This window comes from Lepidochelys kempii, chromosome 2 (assembly GCF_965140285.1).
Source record: "Lepidochelys kempii isolate rLepKem1 chromosome 2, rLepKem1.hap1, whole genome shotgun sequence".
NCBI classification, from domain to species: Eukaryota; Metazoa; Chordata; order Testudines; family Cheloniidae; genus Lepidochelys; species Lepidochelys kempii.
Window position 1 is genome coordinate 161,982,784 of NC_136381.1, and position 18,309 is coordinate 162,001,092.

Below are 18,309 nucleotides of genomic sequence, written 5' to 3' on the forward strand. Positions count from 1 at the left end.
AGTGGGGAGCTGCTGCTGCCAGCCAGTACAGCTCATAAAGGGGCAGGGCGATTTAGGAAGGGGGTGACGCTAAGGCACCCGAGCAATGCAATGAGGCATTTTAAAGCTTCGCTACCCTAAGGGAGACTGAAGCTGCTAGCAGCGCCGGACCTCCGCTGGGGTGGAGTCTCCGTTTGAGTGCAGCTGCCCCGTGGGAGCAGAGGCTACAAACAGCCAAATGGGATTAAGCCCCTTGCACACATGCTAGGAAATAAAGTACATCTCTCAAATACCCCTGCAGTGAGGGAGTAATATGTGGCCTGCACATTTCCATGAAATTTGGCTTGAATTAATTCTAATGGAATAAAGGCTATTTGTTAATTATTAAATGCTATTCCAGTTCTCTAAAAATTGCCCTGCACCACAGTGTACCAATGTACATGAATTTATATCCAGGATGCACTAACTCCCAGAAACAGTCACGGAGAATGGTCTAGTCTATCCCATCTAAGTTTTTATATGGCGGTCATCACCATAGTATTGGAGCCGTGTCACCCAGCAATGGTATCACTTGTGCATCACCAGGTTCGGTAAGACAGAAGTCCAAGTTGCAAAATCTTGCTATGCCAACAATTCCAAGGTGGCTGCTGTGGGAACTTCTGACTGGGCAGATCAGAAAGAGTTTAGGAAGGTTTTTCAGTTTGTGTCCTAGGGCCTTGCTCCCACAAGACTTTTGTGACAGAGATCTTAGTATCATCTTGCCTTTTAAATAAGACACCTATTCCCAGTGTCTGGGATCGTTCCAGCTGCACAAGCCAATTGGACAGGATTTCCTGGCTCCAGTAGGAGCCTACGACATCCCATTTTTTAGTCCAACAGGATTACCACTCTGTCCAGTGACCTATGACATCGAGTTCAAATCGGTCTCCCACAGTCAAAGCCCCCACTGGTTAGTGCATCACTTTGCATCTAAATGATGAGGCAATCCCTCAGACACGCTCCTTATTCAGACAAGCGGCATTGAATTCAGCAGCGTTAAGTGGGAAAGTTGATTGTGCAGCTGGTGGTACTCTGACTGAGGCTTGAGAGTTGCCAGTGGCTTGTTAATGTGTCTCCTGCAGCTCTTTGCAGCGCATAGTGTTAAACGGTGTGATTTAATTAATTATTAACCATCAGGATGCCTTTACTATGTTATTAATCAACTGTAGTTGATAAAATAATAATCCTTGGTCAGTCATTTTGCGGTGAGAATTTTATAAATATATGCAAATAGTAAATAATGAATTCACACGACTGTGGCTCTTTTGGGTAATGTTGATTGCTAATTTGGCTTCTGAACCTCTGAGGTCTGAGTATCACTGATGTAGACAATCATCCAATGTAGTGCCCAGCTGCTAAACTGGGAAGGAAAGAGGCTGGCAGTAGCAAAAGGGGGTGCCACCCCCTCTCAGGCTGAACAGCAGGAAGAGGTGGCTCCCATACAGGGCTCCTAAGCTCCACTTCTGAACAACTCAGTGTCTACACAGCTAGTGAAGGCACCTACCGTCTAGGCTCTTGAGCTTCAGAAAGAAGAAGGTTCCTTTCCTTCAGGGATGGCAGCCACTTCTTTCCCAGAAAGTGCTTAAGCTCCTTTTCTCCCTCTTGCTGAGGTATGCTCCCCACACAGCTTCATATTGCCCCTCCTGCAGAGCTCCTAAAATGTCAGGTGAACAAACTTGAGGAGCTGAAAGATGGAAATAAAATGGCAATTAAAAAAAAGTTTCAGAGTAGCAGCCGTGTTAGTCTGTATTCGCAAAAAGAAAAGGAGAAGTGAGCTGTAGCTAACGAAAGCTTATGCTCAGATATATTTGTTAGTCTCTAAGGTGCCGCAAGTACTCCTTTTCTTTTTGCAAAAAAAAGGTTGTGATACAAATCTTCATGGGTTCTTGGCAAAATGGTGAATTATGCAGCCATTTGTGCAGCTGCATAACCACGCTTTGGGTGGGGGGGAGGGCCTGTTCCTCATTCACTGTCTCATTGAGCAGTGGTAAAAATAAAAGCGGGTAGAGAGATCATCAAGGCGGCTGAAGAATAAACTGAAATGATCGTGTAGATCCATATGTGGATGTGCTGGCACACTGCACAGCAAAATCAGAATGTGGCTATGTTCTACAGCTCTAACTACCAGCTGCAAATTGATTTCTTTGTGTCGATAACTCCAGCTATAGAGTCTCAAACCAGAACAGACGCTTGGAAATGCAGCAGCAGGAGAAATATCCTGACAGATTGGCAGGGTGTCCTGTGCAACTGAGGGAGGAGGATGTGGGGCACAGAAAGGAACTTCAAAAGGCTCCCAGTTCTGAGGCAAGTTAGCATCTGAGTTGTGTTGATATCATGAACGAAAATGGAAAATTTTATCGATGGAGAAGGAGACGTTTTGTGAAAACTAATGACTCTTATAAGGTTTGCCTGGAACTGAATACAGGTGTTTCATTCATCTGCACAGGGCTTGACATATTCAACATGAACTTAAGGACATCATCGGTACTGGACTTTGATTGTTGGGAAACTGAATTGTGTAATAAAAATACTACTACCTCAAAGAAGGTGGTAAATAATTAAGATGTGCCCTAATACAAAGATCACCTTTTTCAGTAACTAAGACGGTCAGGAGAACACTCTAAATACATGAAGAGACTAACTAACGTGATGGACAGAAATTGTTGATGGTGCTACAAGAAGGATATAATTAGGAGCAGTAGCATGAAATTAAGAAATGGGACATTTAAATTGAACAGCAGAAAAACCTTCCTACCTGTTACACTGTGGAATACTCACCATTCGTAGATACACTCGGTGAAGCACTGGACCAAAATAATCCCTCGTATAATTCCACTGATTTCAGTGAAATTATATCTAGAATGAATCTGGCCTGCTAGATCTCTTCCAGTTTTAATTTCAGTCAATTTAATCCTTAGGGAAAAGCATACTGTGTTGGCTAAATATCTCAACAATTAACTAGCTAAATTATCCTATAGCCAAAGCCTCCTGTACTCCTAGGCAGGCAGGATTTCAATTTGGTAGGAGCTGTGGGTGCTTAACATCTCTGAAAATCAGACCACCTATTTAGCTGCCCAAATATGGATTAAGGCTTTGGTTCTCAAATGGGTTCGTGCTGTCGCTGCACATGCTGCTGCAGCAAATTTATAGTAGCCACAGTTTTGCCATTTAAAATATACTAGTCTAGAGACAGTTTAGTCACATGTTTATTTGGATGTATCATGGAACTAAAAATAATAAATCTTTTCAATGTAAAGAATAATCTGTACTACAAATAGTACCACAAAAGTACATAGTTATTACTAACTATATAATTGAGGGAAAGGGGGTGGGAACAGAGGGCTGGTTCCCTCCCACAGCCAAAGGCAGAAGCTCTGTTGCACTGTAACAAAATGCTGGTAAGCCAACCTTGAGCTGCTGTAGGGAGCATAGCTGGTGGCCATGGCAGGGAGCTGCATGTGGCCACACCTGAGAATCACTGGATTAAGGTGCCTAACTTTAGGCACCTATTTCTCAGTATGTTGACCTCAGTGTTTAGCTATTAATCTGATTATCACCAGTGAAGGGAAAACCTCAAATTCAGAGGTTGAATATACCACATATGCTGCAATAATTGGTTACTTTTGTTTTCATTTGGTTTCTTTTAAAGATGAATTGCATACATAAATGAGCACACACAAATATCACAGGAAGAACCTTTTTTTCTTTTTTAATATAGATTCTGGACTCAGGAAGTACGGAGGTGCACAAAATGTACAAAAAAGTAAGTTGAGCGACTCCTTTGTCAAAGGTTTGGTTTGCGTTTGAGACAAAGATTTCAGCTGATTTCTTATTTGATCAAAGTTGGCTTGGCTTTGTGACTTTCAATGTTTTTGAGAAGTGGTTTCATCAAGAATAGCCTCAAGGAGCATAAAACCTTGGGCTTTTGCCATTCATTAAATGATTGACCTTGGGCAAGTCACTTAACCTCTCTTCCCTCAGTTTTCCTGTGTGTAAAAATGAGGTAAATGAGACCCTTGCAGAGGCATTGTGAGGATTTAGTGCTTTGCAGATATGAAATATTAAGTTTTGCTGTTTCTTGTTCTTTAAAGAAAGGTGGAGTGCAAGAGTATGGAGCAAAAAGCTACTACAGAAATATGCTGCAGTAATATAATTTCTTCCTGTTGAAAAAAAAATCAGACACAGGCCTTATTTTGTTGCTCTAACTAATAAAACTGTTCTGACTGATTACTAATCTTTTCAAAAACACCGAGGAGTCCTTGTGGCACCTTAGAGACAAATTTATTTGGGCATAAGCTTTCGTGGGCTATAAACTACTTCATCAGATGCATGGAGTGAAAAAAAGTAGGCAGGTATAAATATACAGCACATGAAAAGATGGGAGTTGCCTTACCAAGTGTGTGTGTGTAGGGGGTCAGTGCTAATGAACCCAATTCAGTTAGCGTGAATGTGGCCCATTCCCAACAATTGACAAGAAGGGGTGAATATCAACAGAGGGCAAATTTATTTTTTGTAGTGACCCAGCCACTCCCAGTCTTTATTTAGGCCTAATTTGATGGTGTCAAGTTTGCAAATTCATTCCAGTTCTGCAGTTTCTCATTGAAGTCTGTTTTGAAGTTTTTTTTGTTGAAGAATGGCCACTTTTAAGTCTGTTATTGAGTGTCCAGGGAGAGTGAAGTGCTCTCCTACTGGTTTTTTAATGTTACAATTCTTGATATCTGATTTGTGTCCATTTATTCTTTTGTGTAGAAACTGTCCGGTTTGGCCAATGTACATGGCAGAGGGGCATTGCTGGCACATGATGGCTAATCTCAGATTGGTAGATGTGCAGGTGAACGAGCCCCTGTTGGAGTGACTGATGTGGTTAGGTCCTATGATTGTGTCCCTTGAATGGATATGCGGACATAGTTGGCAACGGGGTTTGTTGCAGGGATTGATTCCTGGGTTAGTGTTTCTGTTGTGTGGTGTGTGGTTGCTGGTGAGTATTTGCTTCAGGTTGGGGGGCTGGCTGTAAGCGAGGACTGGCCTGTCTCCCTGGGACTGTGAGAATGAGGGATAGTCCTTCAGGATAGTTGTAGATCCTTGATGATGCGCTGGAGAGGCTGTAGGTGAGGGCTAGTGGAGTTCTGTTACTTTCTTTGTTGGGCCTGTCCTGTAGCAGGTGACTTTTGGGTACTCTTCTGGCTCTGTCAATCTGTTTCTTCACTTCTCCAGGTGGGTACTGTAGTTTTAAGAATTCTTGATAGAGATCCTGTAGATGTTTGTCTCTGTCTGAGGGATTGGAGCAAATGCGGTTGTATCTTAGGGCTTGGCTGTAGACAATGGATCGTGTGATGTGGTCTGGATAAAAACTGGAGGCATGTAGGTAAGTATAGTGGTCCGTAGGTTTCTGGTATAGGGTGGTGTTTATGTGACCATTGCTTATTTGCACTGCAGTGTCCAGGAAGTGGATCTCTTGTGTGGACTGGTCCAGGCTGAGGTTGATGGTGGGGTGGAAATTGTTGAAATCCTGGTGGAATCCCTCAAGGGCCTCCTTTCTATGACATGTTTCAGCTAGACAATCGAAGAGGGTAAAACATGGGGATAAATTCTGTTGGAATAGTAACATTAAGCTTTAGTGTGGGGTGGGATTTAATTTTAAACTCAAAATAGTAAAGAATGTATTTCAGCGAAGACTGCAGAAAGTGAATGGGGAAAAATACTGAATAGCTTCCAAGCTAAATATTGAGAGAGAACCAAAGCTGTATTATAAAATCGTACATGGAGGGTGTGCTTTCTGCTGCAGTTATACTAGATCCATCATAATGCTGGCACTTTTATTTTCATGGAACAGCCATTGCCTGATCAGAAAGTGAAAACTGAACAGCCCTGATCTTTTCAATCCTTGCAGAGTTATGACTGCACACTCCAAGCAGAAATTCAAACCCGGAGAAAGTAGCTGATCAGATTAGAGGAATATTTGAGCTAGTTTATTACAGAACTGTAGTTCAGTAGATGTTGCCTTTTGTTTCGGCCAGAGATTGTAGTTTGTGTGTTTGTGAACTCGGAAGAGCTACTTGAGCTCGGAAGAGCTATCAAGAGTCTAAAAATCAAATAGTTTAGTCTCTGAAGAGAGGAAGAATCTCGGCGGGATTACATGAGAATACACAAGTGGAAGAGGCAGAACAGATCGTTTTTACAGCAAGAAACTAGCTTGTGGTGTTCGCTCTTCTGGGGGTGGGGGAAAGGGAAATAGCTTTGCCACATGCACAGTCTTTATGCACCATCACTTGTGCATCCAGAAATTCTGTTATTTGCACATACCTGTGGAAACAGAACAGAAGTGGGGTTCATACATGTAAAGTCTGTTACATATTTTGGGCATCACCGATTATGCACATAGACGAATGGGAGTCGATTTAAAAAATGTGACCCGTAACATTTAAATCAATATGTATTGTATTTAATATTATAGAATATCTTCACATTCTGTATGCAAAAGCAACAACTATTACAAAAATGAATCAATTTTTTGACAAATGTATAAAACATAATTCCTATCCCTGTGGCAGCTATGTCTATCAATAACATAAACTAAAAGACACCAGACCTATGGGCTCAGATCCACAAACAGACTTAGGTATGTAAACCCCAGATTTAGGCTCCTAAGTCCCAGTTCTAGGCACCACTCTGATCCACAGAACCCTTCTTGGCTGTCACCTAAATTCTCTTCTTGCCTAAATTTCCACTGTAAAGGTTACCTAGAGGTCTAATTTTCTGCCTCTGATCATACCCAGTGCTGCCCCTGCCCCTTCCTCCCCAAGCTCCTGTCTCCTGCCCTAGCTCTAGTGCAATTCACGAACTGGGGGACAACCGGTATTTGTCTGCCTATATTGCCTGAAGGGCTCAATCTGATTGAAAATCAGAATGAGATTGGGCTGGAGGAGGTGGTGGTATTAGTGGTGCCCACCATTATAACCTTTAGCTCAATGACAAGAGCATTAAGGCCTGGTCTGCACTTAATATTCAGAGCAATATAGCTACGTCATTCGGTGGTGTGAAAATGTCACACCCCTGAGCTCTGTAGCTATGCTGCCCTCACCCCCGGCGTAGACACAAGGAGGTCAATGGAAGAATGCTTCCATCGACCAAGCTACTACCACTCAGATAAGTGGATTACCTACAGAGATGGGAAAACCCCTTACATTGCTGTAGGAATCATCTACACTATGGCACTGCAGCTCCATAATTATGACGCTGTAGTGCCTGTCATACAGACAAGCCCTCAGCTGGGATATGGGAGACCCAAGTTCAATTCTCTCCTCTGCCTGATGGCAAGAGAGGATTTGAGGTCTCTCACCTCTCAGGTGAGGGCCCTAACCACTTGGCTCTGGGATATTCTGATGTGGGGCTCATTCAATCGCTCCTCTTAGAGCCATTCCACTTTGAATAAATACTTAGTCATTGACCGAGAGAGAGAGAGAGACTCCATAGCAGTGGTTCTCAACCTATTTATCAGTGCGGGCGCATATGCAGCCCAGTGTGTTACCTGGGCCACGGGTTGAGAACCACAGCACGCCCCTCCCCCAGACCCTCCCACCAAACCCCTATCCCCAGCACCTCCTGACCAGAGACCTCTCCACAAAGTGGGGCCAGGAGTAGAGCCCTGGGCAGGGGACCTGACGGCAGAGGCCCAGGACCCTGCTGTGCAGGGCCAGGCAGCAGCCCTGACCCTGGACCCGGCCACTCAGGTCGGGTGGCCAGGCAGCCAGCCAGCATCCCAGATCCCGACCTCGGGGCTGGCTCTCAGCCCCAATGCAGACCCCGGGCCCTCTGTGGGGACAGGTGGCAGGGCAGCCCCAGACCCCACCAGATCCTTTGTGGGGCCAGCCAGGCGAGCAGCCCTAGATCCTGTGGGGCCGCCCCAGACGCTGCCTTATGGGCAGCCCCGGACCCCACCATGTGGGGCCAGCTGGTGTCCCCAACCCTGCTGCCAGGCAGCTGGTAACCAGGACCCACATGGCCCTGTGGCCTTTAGTACACAGCTGGGCCACAGCTGTGTGTTAATTTGGCTGCGGGTTGAGAACCGGTACTCTACTGCCTCGTGATTAGGCTTGTCACTGGGGAGGTGGGAGACCCTGGGTCTGGTCTTCTGTTCCAACCACTCTTAATTTATACACAATGGAAGAGCTTTGACAGGAGAGATTGACAGAAACCACTCCACCCCGCCCTGTCAAACTACCTCATAGCCCAGTGCTTAGGACATGCTCCTGAGAGGTAGGAGACTCGCCTGTTCAAATCCTTTCTCCTCAGGCAGAGGTGGGCATTGAACTTGGATTTCCCACTTCCCAGGTGAGTGCTCTGACCACTGTTTAAAAGGTGCATGGTGATCTCCCCCCATCCCCATTGACTAGTTTAGGTCCCAGCTAGCATGCTCAGTTTTGTGGATAACGTTCTAAAGCAGGGGTTCTCAAACTGGGGGTCGGGACCCCTCAGGGGGTCACGAGATTATTACATGGGGGGGTCGCGAGCTGTCAACCTCCACCCCAAGCCCCGCTTTGCCTCCAGCATTTATAATGGTGTTAAATATATTAAAAAGTGTTTTTAATTTATAAGGGGGGGTGACACACAGAGACTTGCTATGTGAAAGGGGTCACCAGTAAAAAAGTTTGAGAGCCATTGTTCTAAAGCATCTCTCTCTCCCCATTCATTGCATAGGGAGCCTAGGTGCCAACTCAGGCTTTGTGGATCCCATTGTTATTGCTGGTTTCAGAGTAACAGCCGTGTTAGTCTGTATTCGCAAAAAGAAAAGGAGTACTTGTTGCACCTTAGAGACTAACCAATTTATTTGAGCATGAGCTTTCGTGAGCTACAGCTCACTTCATAAAGTTATGTGTTCAGCATTGCAAAGCCTAAATCCCTTTGTGGATGCAAGCCGATACTTACCATAGGAAACATATATGCATTTAAAGTACTTAATCCCTTCTGGGTCAGATCAGTCCTCATTCACCAGATTCACCCTGATGTAACTCAGTTGATGCACATTATACCTAGGTTTAGATCAGGATAAATAAGTGTAGAATTTGGCCCACTGTCTTTTAGTCTGATTATAAATCCACTGAAGTCTGAAGGGAGAGGAAGAAGGAAGGTGAATAACAGAAAAGAAAAAAGACCGAATGTTAAAATAATGGCTATACGGACACATCTCCCTTTTTGTAATTAGGGACACTGATTTAATTAGAAAGAAATCTTCCCAAACTTCTTGTTACCTTTCCAAATTATCATTCAGCCAGCATATTAGCTCCTCAAAAGATGCTATTTCCATCATGTAGAGCGCCTAATCTGTAATCAGGGGTGGATGTGAATGTTGCAGTTAATGCAGAGACGCTCTTCTCACGTACTGTATTGCTAAAGTAATTAATAGCTTGTTTGGATGTGGGATGCTAGCCAAATACTTAGATCAAATAGTCTACCATTATATGACTGAAGGCTAGTCTACACTGGCAGTGCTTAAATGTGGCTTGTGTAGTTGCGGCATAGTGCTGGGTAAGAGCTCTCCCAGCGCTCTAAAAAAACCACCCCCATGAGGGGAATAGCTCCCAGCACTGGGATTTACAGCTCCCAGCGCTGGTGGACTGTCTACACTGGCACGTTACAGCGCTGAAACTTGCAGCGGTAAGGGGAGTGTTTTTTCACACCCCTGAGCGAGAAAGTTGCAGCACTATAAAGTGCCAGTGTAGACAAGCCCTGAGTTGTACAAAGTCATTGGTTCGACATTGCCAGCTCTTGTTATATGGAGAAAGGCCTTGTTTAAACAGTTTACTCACAGTTCAGTTTAGTCAGTGAAGAATTTTAACAGAATTAAATACAGACTTCCTGGCCGAATTATGAGGTTTTTAGTCTCCTCCACCACTGTTATTTCTTAAAATCGACATGTAAAGAAAGTTCCCACTCTCCTGGCTATTAATTGTCTAACTGTCTAGTCTAATCAGTCTTGTTGCTTGTCTAGTTAGTGGCCCTCCTTGGTCCCAGGACCTGGTTACTTACTTCACTGCAACATGCCCATGTAACATTACTGAGTAAGAAAACTGAGCATTGCCTACTCCCCCAGTAATGCAAATCTGTGATGCTTGCTTCCAACAAGTGGCTCTGGTCGGACCTGAGAGCCTCACACTTTTTCCACTGTGGTGCTCCACAAGGATATCACCAGATGGAAGAGTCTAAAATTACCTGTTCTTTCAGCAGTGTGGTGTCTCCTAAGGTATATCTACATTGCAATTAAAAACTCATGGCTGGCTCATGCCAACTGACTCAGGCTCGCGGGGCATGGGCTAAGGGGAGGTTTAATTGTTGTGTAGATGGTGGGCTCAGGCTGGAGCCTGGGTTCTAAGATCCTGCAAGGTGGGTAGGGTCTGTAGAAGGCCTCTGTGCAGTGCAACTGGTGTGAGGAAGATGGAGAAAAATGGAAAAGAGGAGAAAGTTTTGTTTTCTGCTGTGCAAGATTTTCAATCCATTATTTCAAGAGAGTTTGACTGTTTATAGCAAAAAATCTCAATGTTCCTGGCTCTGGAAGGGAAGGGAATGGTATCTCCTCCCCCTGACTTTGCAAGAGATCAACCCTCTTCCCTTTAAAAAAAATTGACAGGTATCAGAGTGAATGCTTAGTGTTGTGATTGTTCAACACACAAGGAACAGCAGTGGGGAATAGGAAACTAGATACAGCATTCAGGTCTCTGGGAGTCAGCCAGCTGAAAAAATTGGCCTTTCTATTTCTGGTTCGGGGGGGGGGGGGGGAGCTCTAAGTAATCAGGCCTAGGAGAAAATACTGGATGGGTGCCATGGGCAACTGTATAGTAGGTTCATGAACCAGTCTTCTACACTTCTTTGTGCCCAGGTGTCCCTGAAGAACTATCTCTAGGAATGCACTTTGCACAGAGACAGTTATAACTATTGTCTGCCATCTGGAATAGTCCTTCAGAATGCAATAACCTTAAACTGGTAATGTTATGTTGTTATGTTTGCTGAGTAGTAGCAGCATGTAGGGCTTGCTAGGGCAGATTCACCTTTGGAGCAGAAACTGGTGATGCATCATCAGGCGCTTTCTTAATGTAATTTTTGTTTATTTACAAAATGTACGCAAGTCCTGTTTCCCTGAGCAAGGGTTGGAGACAAAGCACACAGGCAAATCCCTCATGCAGAAACCTAAGATCAGGCATCTCTGCCCTGTCCCCAGAAGCAAATGTCTTATGCCTTTCTCTTTCTCCAAAGCCTCACACAATCTCATTGCTCAGCAAACTCTGTGCCCCTTTTCCATCCCTTATCACTAGAACTGGTTGCAAATTTTCTACTGCAATTTCCTTTCTCAGAAAATGCCAATTTGGTGGAGTAAAATATTTCGAATCTGTAAGATTTGGGGAAACTCTTGCCAAAGCAGAGGCAGGTTTCCACTGGAATCTGCTGGTGTTCCAGGGTCCACAGCTCCAAAGCAGAGAGCTTGAGAGCCATGGCTGGAGCCAGGTTTCATGGGGCTGGTAGGCTCCCTGGTAGCTGGCCTGAGAGCCTGGAAGTCCTGGGGCAATCCGCATGGACTGGTATGGCTCCCTCAGAGCCGTGGACCATAGGAGACTGTCTTATTAGCATTTCCTGGTTCCAAGCTATGCAGCAGGGACTCTGGGCCCCTGGTAAGCCCCACCTTGAGCCCCAGCGACTCCAGCCAGGGATCCTTGGGCTACAGGCTCCCTGCTGCAGAGCAGCTATGTGAAATTGACATACTTGTCAGTTTCATATATTTTGTGTCAGGAACACCCTTTTGGTATTTCTGAAATGAAATTTTCAGGGATCTCTGGTTTGCTAAGAAATTTCGGCATATTTGCTTTCATTCCAATTTGGAACAGATTCAAATTCTGAAATAACTAAATTTTTCTTTAATTGAGAACCTCAAGTTTAGAACCTTGTCTACACTACAAAGTTAAGTCAACATAAGGCAGCTTCCATCAACCTAACTGCAGTGCTCCTGTCAGTTCAACTCTCCTGCTACACCGACGTAACAAAACCACCTCAACAAGAGGTGTAGCACTTGGGGTGTCAGTATAGATACTGTGTTGCTTATGCCATAAGTGGCCTCTGGGAGGTGTCCCACAATGCCCACCCTGACCTCTCTGGTCACCGTTTTGAACTCCACTGCCCTGAAGTCAGGTACATGGGTATGTGCCTCTCCCCTTTTAAAGCCCCAGGGAGTTTTGAAATGGTTCTTCCTGTTTGCTTGGCATGGAGAGCTCATGTAGCATCTGCCCACCTGTGCCTGCCAGCTCCACGCAGCAAACACATGCCTGCCTGGAGTACAGGGGTGGGGGTGGATGTTCTTGGTCTGTGGGGAAAGGAGGCTGTGTAGGCACAGCTCCACTCCACTCCAGCTGCAGGACCTTGTTCAGGGCAATGATAGGGACATGCCGCAGTGCTGTGTAAAAAATCAAAGAGCTGCAGCACGCAGAGCAGAAGGCAAGGGAGGCAAATAGTCGCTGTGGTGTGGAGCTGCAGACATGCGGGCTTCTACAAGGAGGGGGCTGGGGTCAGGGTGGTCGTATATGGGTGGGAGGCTGGTCGAGGGACAGGGCCAGCCCACAACATTGTGGCACCTGAGGCGGGGAGCTCAAATGATGCCCCCATGTTCCCTCGCTTGGCCAAAACTTTGAAGGGTCTCAATTCCGCCTTCTTCCTGTTCTACTCCTCTCATGGTACTGCTCTGCTACCTACCCCAATAAAGGAGAACTTAACAACTTAAAATGCCTTGTTCAAAAATTTTAAGTAACACTTAACTTTCAAATGCCTGAACAGCAAATGTAACTTTTCTTGTCTGCATAGTAAACACTGGCATTTTTATCTGTTTGAATAATCAAAGTGGTGCTTTCCGTCCTTCTTGGTTGCAAAGATTTGAACTGCTTCCTGCTGAAGGTCCACAGTCTGGGCCAGCTCATGCTCTATTGAGGTGGTTGCAAGGCCGACCAGCCTCTCCTGTGTCATTGTGGAGTGTAGATGTGTTTTTATTAACTTCAGCTTGTTGAAGCTGCGTTCTCCACTGGCAACAGTTACAGGAAGCGTTAGAAGTATGCGCAGAGCAACAAAAGCATTTGGAAAGAGGGTGGTCATCTTATCTATGCACATATATTCCAGAACAGCCTTTGGAGTTGATCCTGCTGAAATGTATCTTGAAAGGGCTTTCAGTTCATCACCCAAATCACTCGCATCAATAGCGCGCATGTCATCATGTGTCAACACTGTCTCTAGTGCCCTGCATTGCTGGTGTAGGTCTTCTTCGGGAATAGTGAGGAGTTTTGGAATATCATACAACATCCCAAATACACTGCTGTGTTCCTTGAGCTGCATGAAATGTTCTTCAACTGACTGTATTGCACAATCTAGCACCTGATTAAAGAATTCAACGTTGAACTGTTGTTTGGGGTCTCTTATGGGATTATTCTGTGCCTCATAATCAAAATGTCATCTTCTTCAGTGTCTCTTGTATTCTTGAATGGGTGGGGAAAATAGCTTCAGTGTGAAGTTCCTCTGCCAACTTCTGTGCACTCTTCAGAATGTTTTGAAATCCCTCATCTGACCGGTAAGACAGTAGGTATGCCTTCGCTTTGTCCAGTTGTTCCATTGCTCCAGATATATCAAGGTCAACACCTTGGAGTCTCTTGCTTACAACATTTATTTCAAAGAGTATGTCATGCCACAACACTAAGCCACATAGAAATTTGAAGTTCTGTATGTTTCTGGTGATTCCATTTCCCTCTGCCACTGTTCTCCCATGAACAGTTCCTGTCATAGCATTATCCTCCATAATGGCAACTGTGGCATCATCTATCTTACCAATTTGGTGTTTGATAGGCTTTATCTTCTCCACTCGACTTTCCGATCGTGTGGCACTCAGTGGTTTCAGAGTCAGAAAGGATGTTCCCAGATACATGTTGCTTCAAAATTTGCCATCGATGAGTTGATGCAGAGAAAAATACATAGATGTTTTGAATTACATTAAAAAATTCGGCAGCCTCATTAGAAGCTGATGTTACATCACTGACCACCAAGTTCAATGAATAAGAACTGCATGGGATAAAAAAAGCTTGAGGGTTTAACTCTTGGATCCGTGTCTGAGCTCCTCTGTTCTTTCCTTTCATGTTGGCACCATTATCGTAGCCCTGACCTCTCATGTCAGCTATTGCAATTCCCGTATCTTCCAGCTTTTTAAGAAGCACATTTGTCATACCAGCTCCTGTAGTATCATCAATGTCAATAAATTCTAGAAAATGCTCTCTGACAGTCTCACCATTGCAGGGACATTTTCACTATGTTCTGTTGTTACAAGACACACCATTAAAGTCATTTGTTCCAGAATAACAGAGTAATATCTTGCTGACTTCAGATCTGCCACAATCTTGTGTTTGACTTTTGTTTCTAGTAACTGTGTGATCTCATTTTGAATTGTTTTTCCAAGGTAGTGGTGTGTGTACATTTCTTGGGTGGTGACCCTTCTTAGATGCTCCTGGAGTACAGCATCAAACTCAGCCATCAGCTCCACAATTTTAAGGAAGTTTCCATTATTTGGCACATACAGCTAATTTGAAGTGCCACACAGTGCTAGGTTTTGGGTAGCAAGCATTCTCACAATGGCAATGAGCCTTTTCAGAACATTTTCCAATAAAGAGACTCTGATGCAATCATCTATGGTGGCCTTTAACCTTAGTCTCATCTCACGCTCTTTCCACCTATGGAATGCTGTCTGGTGATTTGCTGCCTTCTCGTGGCATGCCAGATTTCTAGCCATATTTTTCCACTCCTTTGTTCCTGTAGAACCCAATGTGGCTGGAACATTAGACTGGAAGAGTTTGCAACAAAAACAGTTTGCAGCATTCTGGGCTTTTGAGTACTTAAGCCATGGCCTCTCCACTTTGTCACTGTTGGAGATTTCACGCCAGTAATGCGTTGGATGGAAACTTCTATTTTCATTGTCTTTGGGGAACATGAAGTTTTTCACTTGCTGTTGCCCATGCAGTACAAGGAAGTCCCTCAGGCTACTGCTCAAGTGGGTCCACAATCCTGGATCATCTAAATTTAAGGAACTAAACTCAGACGCAGCTGTTTCTTGCACCTCCACCATACTCTTCTCTGATCTACACTTTTCTTTAGGAATGTGTATGGTTACATCCATTTGAGATGGAGATATGGATGCTGCAGTAGCTGCCAGGCCATCTGCGCTCTGACTAACTGGAAGATCAGGCATCTCCTCACCAATCACATCCTCACTGGGGCTGGAAGGCTCACCGTGAACATTTGTGTCTATGTATCTCAGGAGAGCTCCTTCCTGCTTAGATTGAAAAGCTTCCTTTGCTTTCTTTCTTTTTCTGAATGCTGCCCCAGAGGGGCGTTTTCTTCTTTCTCTCATGACTGCTCTTCTGGCCAGCTATAGTGGCTCTCAACACTCAATTGAAGGGGACAAATAAGCAGGCTGGTAGCAGGGCCTGAGTGAGGGAAGATATCAGCCCCTTAAGGGCCTAACTGGCTCCTACTACTTCAGTTGACTGCCTGTTCTCCTCAAGTGGGTTCAGGGAAGCAGCAGGAAATAGAAAGCTCCCTGAGAAGCTGGTGTTAATCAGTTCAGACTCCTAGGGGTGTTAGAGAGGTACATAAGAGGCTCCTCCTCCTCCCTCTCGCTGCAGCTCCTGCTGCTTTCTGTTATTCCCTCTCACCTTCTCTCCTGCCTGCCTGTTATGTCTCTCTTGTGCCCTCTTTCCTCCAGCACAGCACTCCACCATCTCTGTGCATCTAGAGCAGAGAGAATACATATGCACCAGCAGCAGACACAATTTTCTACACTCTTGGTCCTAGTGGCACCCCCCCCGCACAATCTGGCACCTGAGGCGGCCGCCTCAGTTCACCTCATGGTAAGGCCAGCCCTGTTGGGGGAACAGTCAGGGTGAGGGCTGTGGGGAGAAAGTGAAGGCAGGGGTCTTATCGCCTTGCATTCATAATGCACAGCACAATACTGACAAGCAGTGCAGGATCCATGCTTTCTGTCAGAGATCACTGGCTTGCAGATTACCAGGGCAGTTCAAAAGCAGCTGGAAACCTAGTAGGATGCTCATGGAATTATGAGATTGAGAAACCTGCATCATGTGACTCTGAACCCGCAAACCCTTCCCAAAACACCCTGCGGCCAGCTGCACAGTGAGATAGCTACCCATGATGCACTGCTCTGTGTTGAGGCGAGAGCTGCTACTGGGGATGTGCTCCGATGACCCCAGGAGCACAGTGTGGACATGCAACAGTGATTTAATAACAGCGGTGGCTGTACATTGACGTAACTTAAGTGACTTAACCGTGTAGTACAGATGTAGCCTCAGACAGCTCTACTGTCACCTGGGAAACCCCTAGTCAAAGACTGCTCATGAAGAACACGTGGCCGGGAGAAGTCAGCCTGAGCATCTAACTTCCTTTTGTGCAACTGCTTTGCAATACAAGGAAGCTAGGAACAGTCTAATGGCCCAGATAAAGACTGAGCACTTTAACCCACCCAGTATCCTTTAATGCAGCAGTTCTCAAACTTTGGGTCAGGACTCCCAAGTGGGTCGTGAGTGACTCTGTTTTAATGCGGTTGCCAGGGTTGCATTAGACATGCTGGGATCTAGGGCCAAACCCAAAGTCTGAGCCCCACCGCCCAGGGCTGAAGCTCCTCAGGCTTCGGCTTCAGCCCTGGGCAGTGGGGCTCAGATTATAGGCCCTTCCCCCACCTGGGGCTGAATTCCTTGGGCTTCTGCTTTTGTGCCCCCATGGCGTGGTGAGGGTCGGGCGGGCTCAGGCTTCGGTTCCCCACCTTGGGGTTGCATAGTAATTTTTGTTGTTAGAAAGGGGTGCAATGCAGTTTGAGAACCACTGCTTTAATGGCTCTATAGGTGAATTTACTGCAGAACAGACTTAACTGTTTCTATGGAGAGTTTTACCCTGGGTGCCCATACATCAATGGCTCCCAAACAGTGAGCCGTTAGCATCTTTTGCTGTAACAGTTATTTACATCAGCTTCTGGATTACTGTTGTACAGTGGTGCTTTTGATTTATTTGACAGTAATTTAATTACAGCATATAGTGGACTTCCCACTTGACAGGTAGGGGTAAGAGAGAACCCAAGAGAACAGAACAGGTCTGCCATATAATAAAGTACAACACAATTCCTAATTAAGAAATGCAAGAGTCTTACTTTGCAGTCTCATCATAAGAGGTGGCGTCTGTGTAACATAAAATAATTAAATGCTGTCTAACTTGTGTGATCGTGTCTCCCTCTAGTAACTGGCTTGTGTCAAAGACAAAAGCTTGCTACTTGCAACCAGGTAGTAAAGTGGCCGCTTTAGTTCATGTGACAGGTGCTTGTATTTCACTAATGTACAGGAAAGGCATGAGCAACACAGTAGTGGCCATCCTGTTCAGAAGGATTCTCTGAAATTTAATCAGAACACTGCTGTATCTGTGGGTTTCTGAAAACACTGGTTCAGTCCTGGTTTGATGCTACATACCTTATTGTGACAAATAAATCAGACCATATGCAGCTAGCAGTCTAGAGCAGCTCCACGACTGCTCTATCCAGTGCTGGGACTGGAGCAAATAATCAGGGAGCCACAACTGGCTTCCTGACAGGCTCTCTGCTTGTCTGCCCTCAGCAGAAGCTGGAGAATCTGCTCTACGCTGAATATTTTTCTACCTCACATGGAAGATGCTGAACGTAATAGTGGTTGGAAGCTGGGGTCATTGAGCTCCTTGTAACAGATATTCTAATGAGTACACAGCACCATTTACTCCTAATTATAAATCTTGTTCTGCCAGATAAACTGCATGAGTCATACAATATGAAGAAGGAAGGAAGATATCTGGGCTTATTTGATAGTTTCCTCTGATATTTCTTGATTTTTGGTTCCATTGTTTTACGACCAAATTTTTGAAATGTCCACATTTTTACCAAGAAAAAGGTGATATGACAGGCACAACACCTGCTTCCTGAGGTGGTAAATTCCTGTGTTTGTGTTAATTAAGATACACAAATTCTGTATTGTACGTCAGGTAGGATTGGTCTGCCGAAAGCGGACCTAACATAAAATCTAATTAGCAAGGAAATGTTTAAGGCAAGCAACATTACATACCCTCTTCTCCACCCAGAGCCACATCCTTCATGACTGACACACCCACTGTACATCACAGAGAATGCACCCCTACCTTAACACTGCCAGCCTTCCTGCACTCCCTTCTCCAAATTCCATCCCACAACCTCTC

At 45.1% G+C, this 18,309-nt stretch overlaps 1 protein-coding gene across 3 annotated transcripts in view; it reads left to right on the forward strand.

The window, feature by feature from the left end:
• LOC144930221 (uncharacterized) overlaps positions 1 to 18,309 on the forward strand; it is a 453,637-nt gene that overhangs the window by 221,682 nt on the left and 213,646 nt on the right. For 2 of the 3 annotated variants that reach the window (XR_013635366.1, XR_013635367.1), the window contains exon 3: positions 3,737 to 3,781. Coding sequence is in view for 1 of the 3 variants with exons in the window: in XM_078851665.1 (XP_078707791.1) it covers positions 2,181 to 2,322; positions 3,737 to 3,781 (187 nt within the window). In the remaining 2 variants the exon portion in view is untranslated. Of the gene's footprint in view, positions 1 to 2,180; positions 2,323 to 3,736; positions 3,782 to 18,309 lie in introns of all 3 variants that reach the window. The other variant, XM_078851665.1, reaches the window with a different exon arrangement.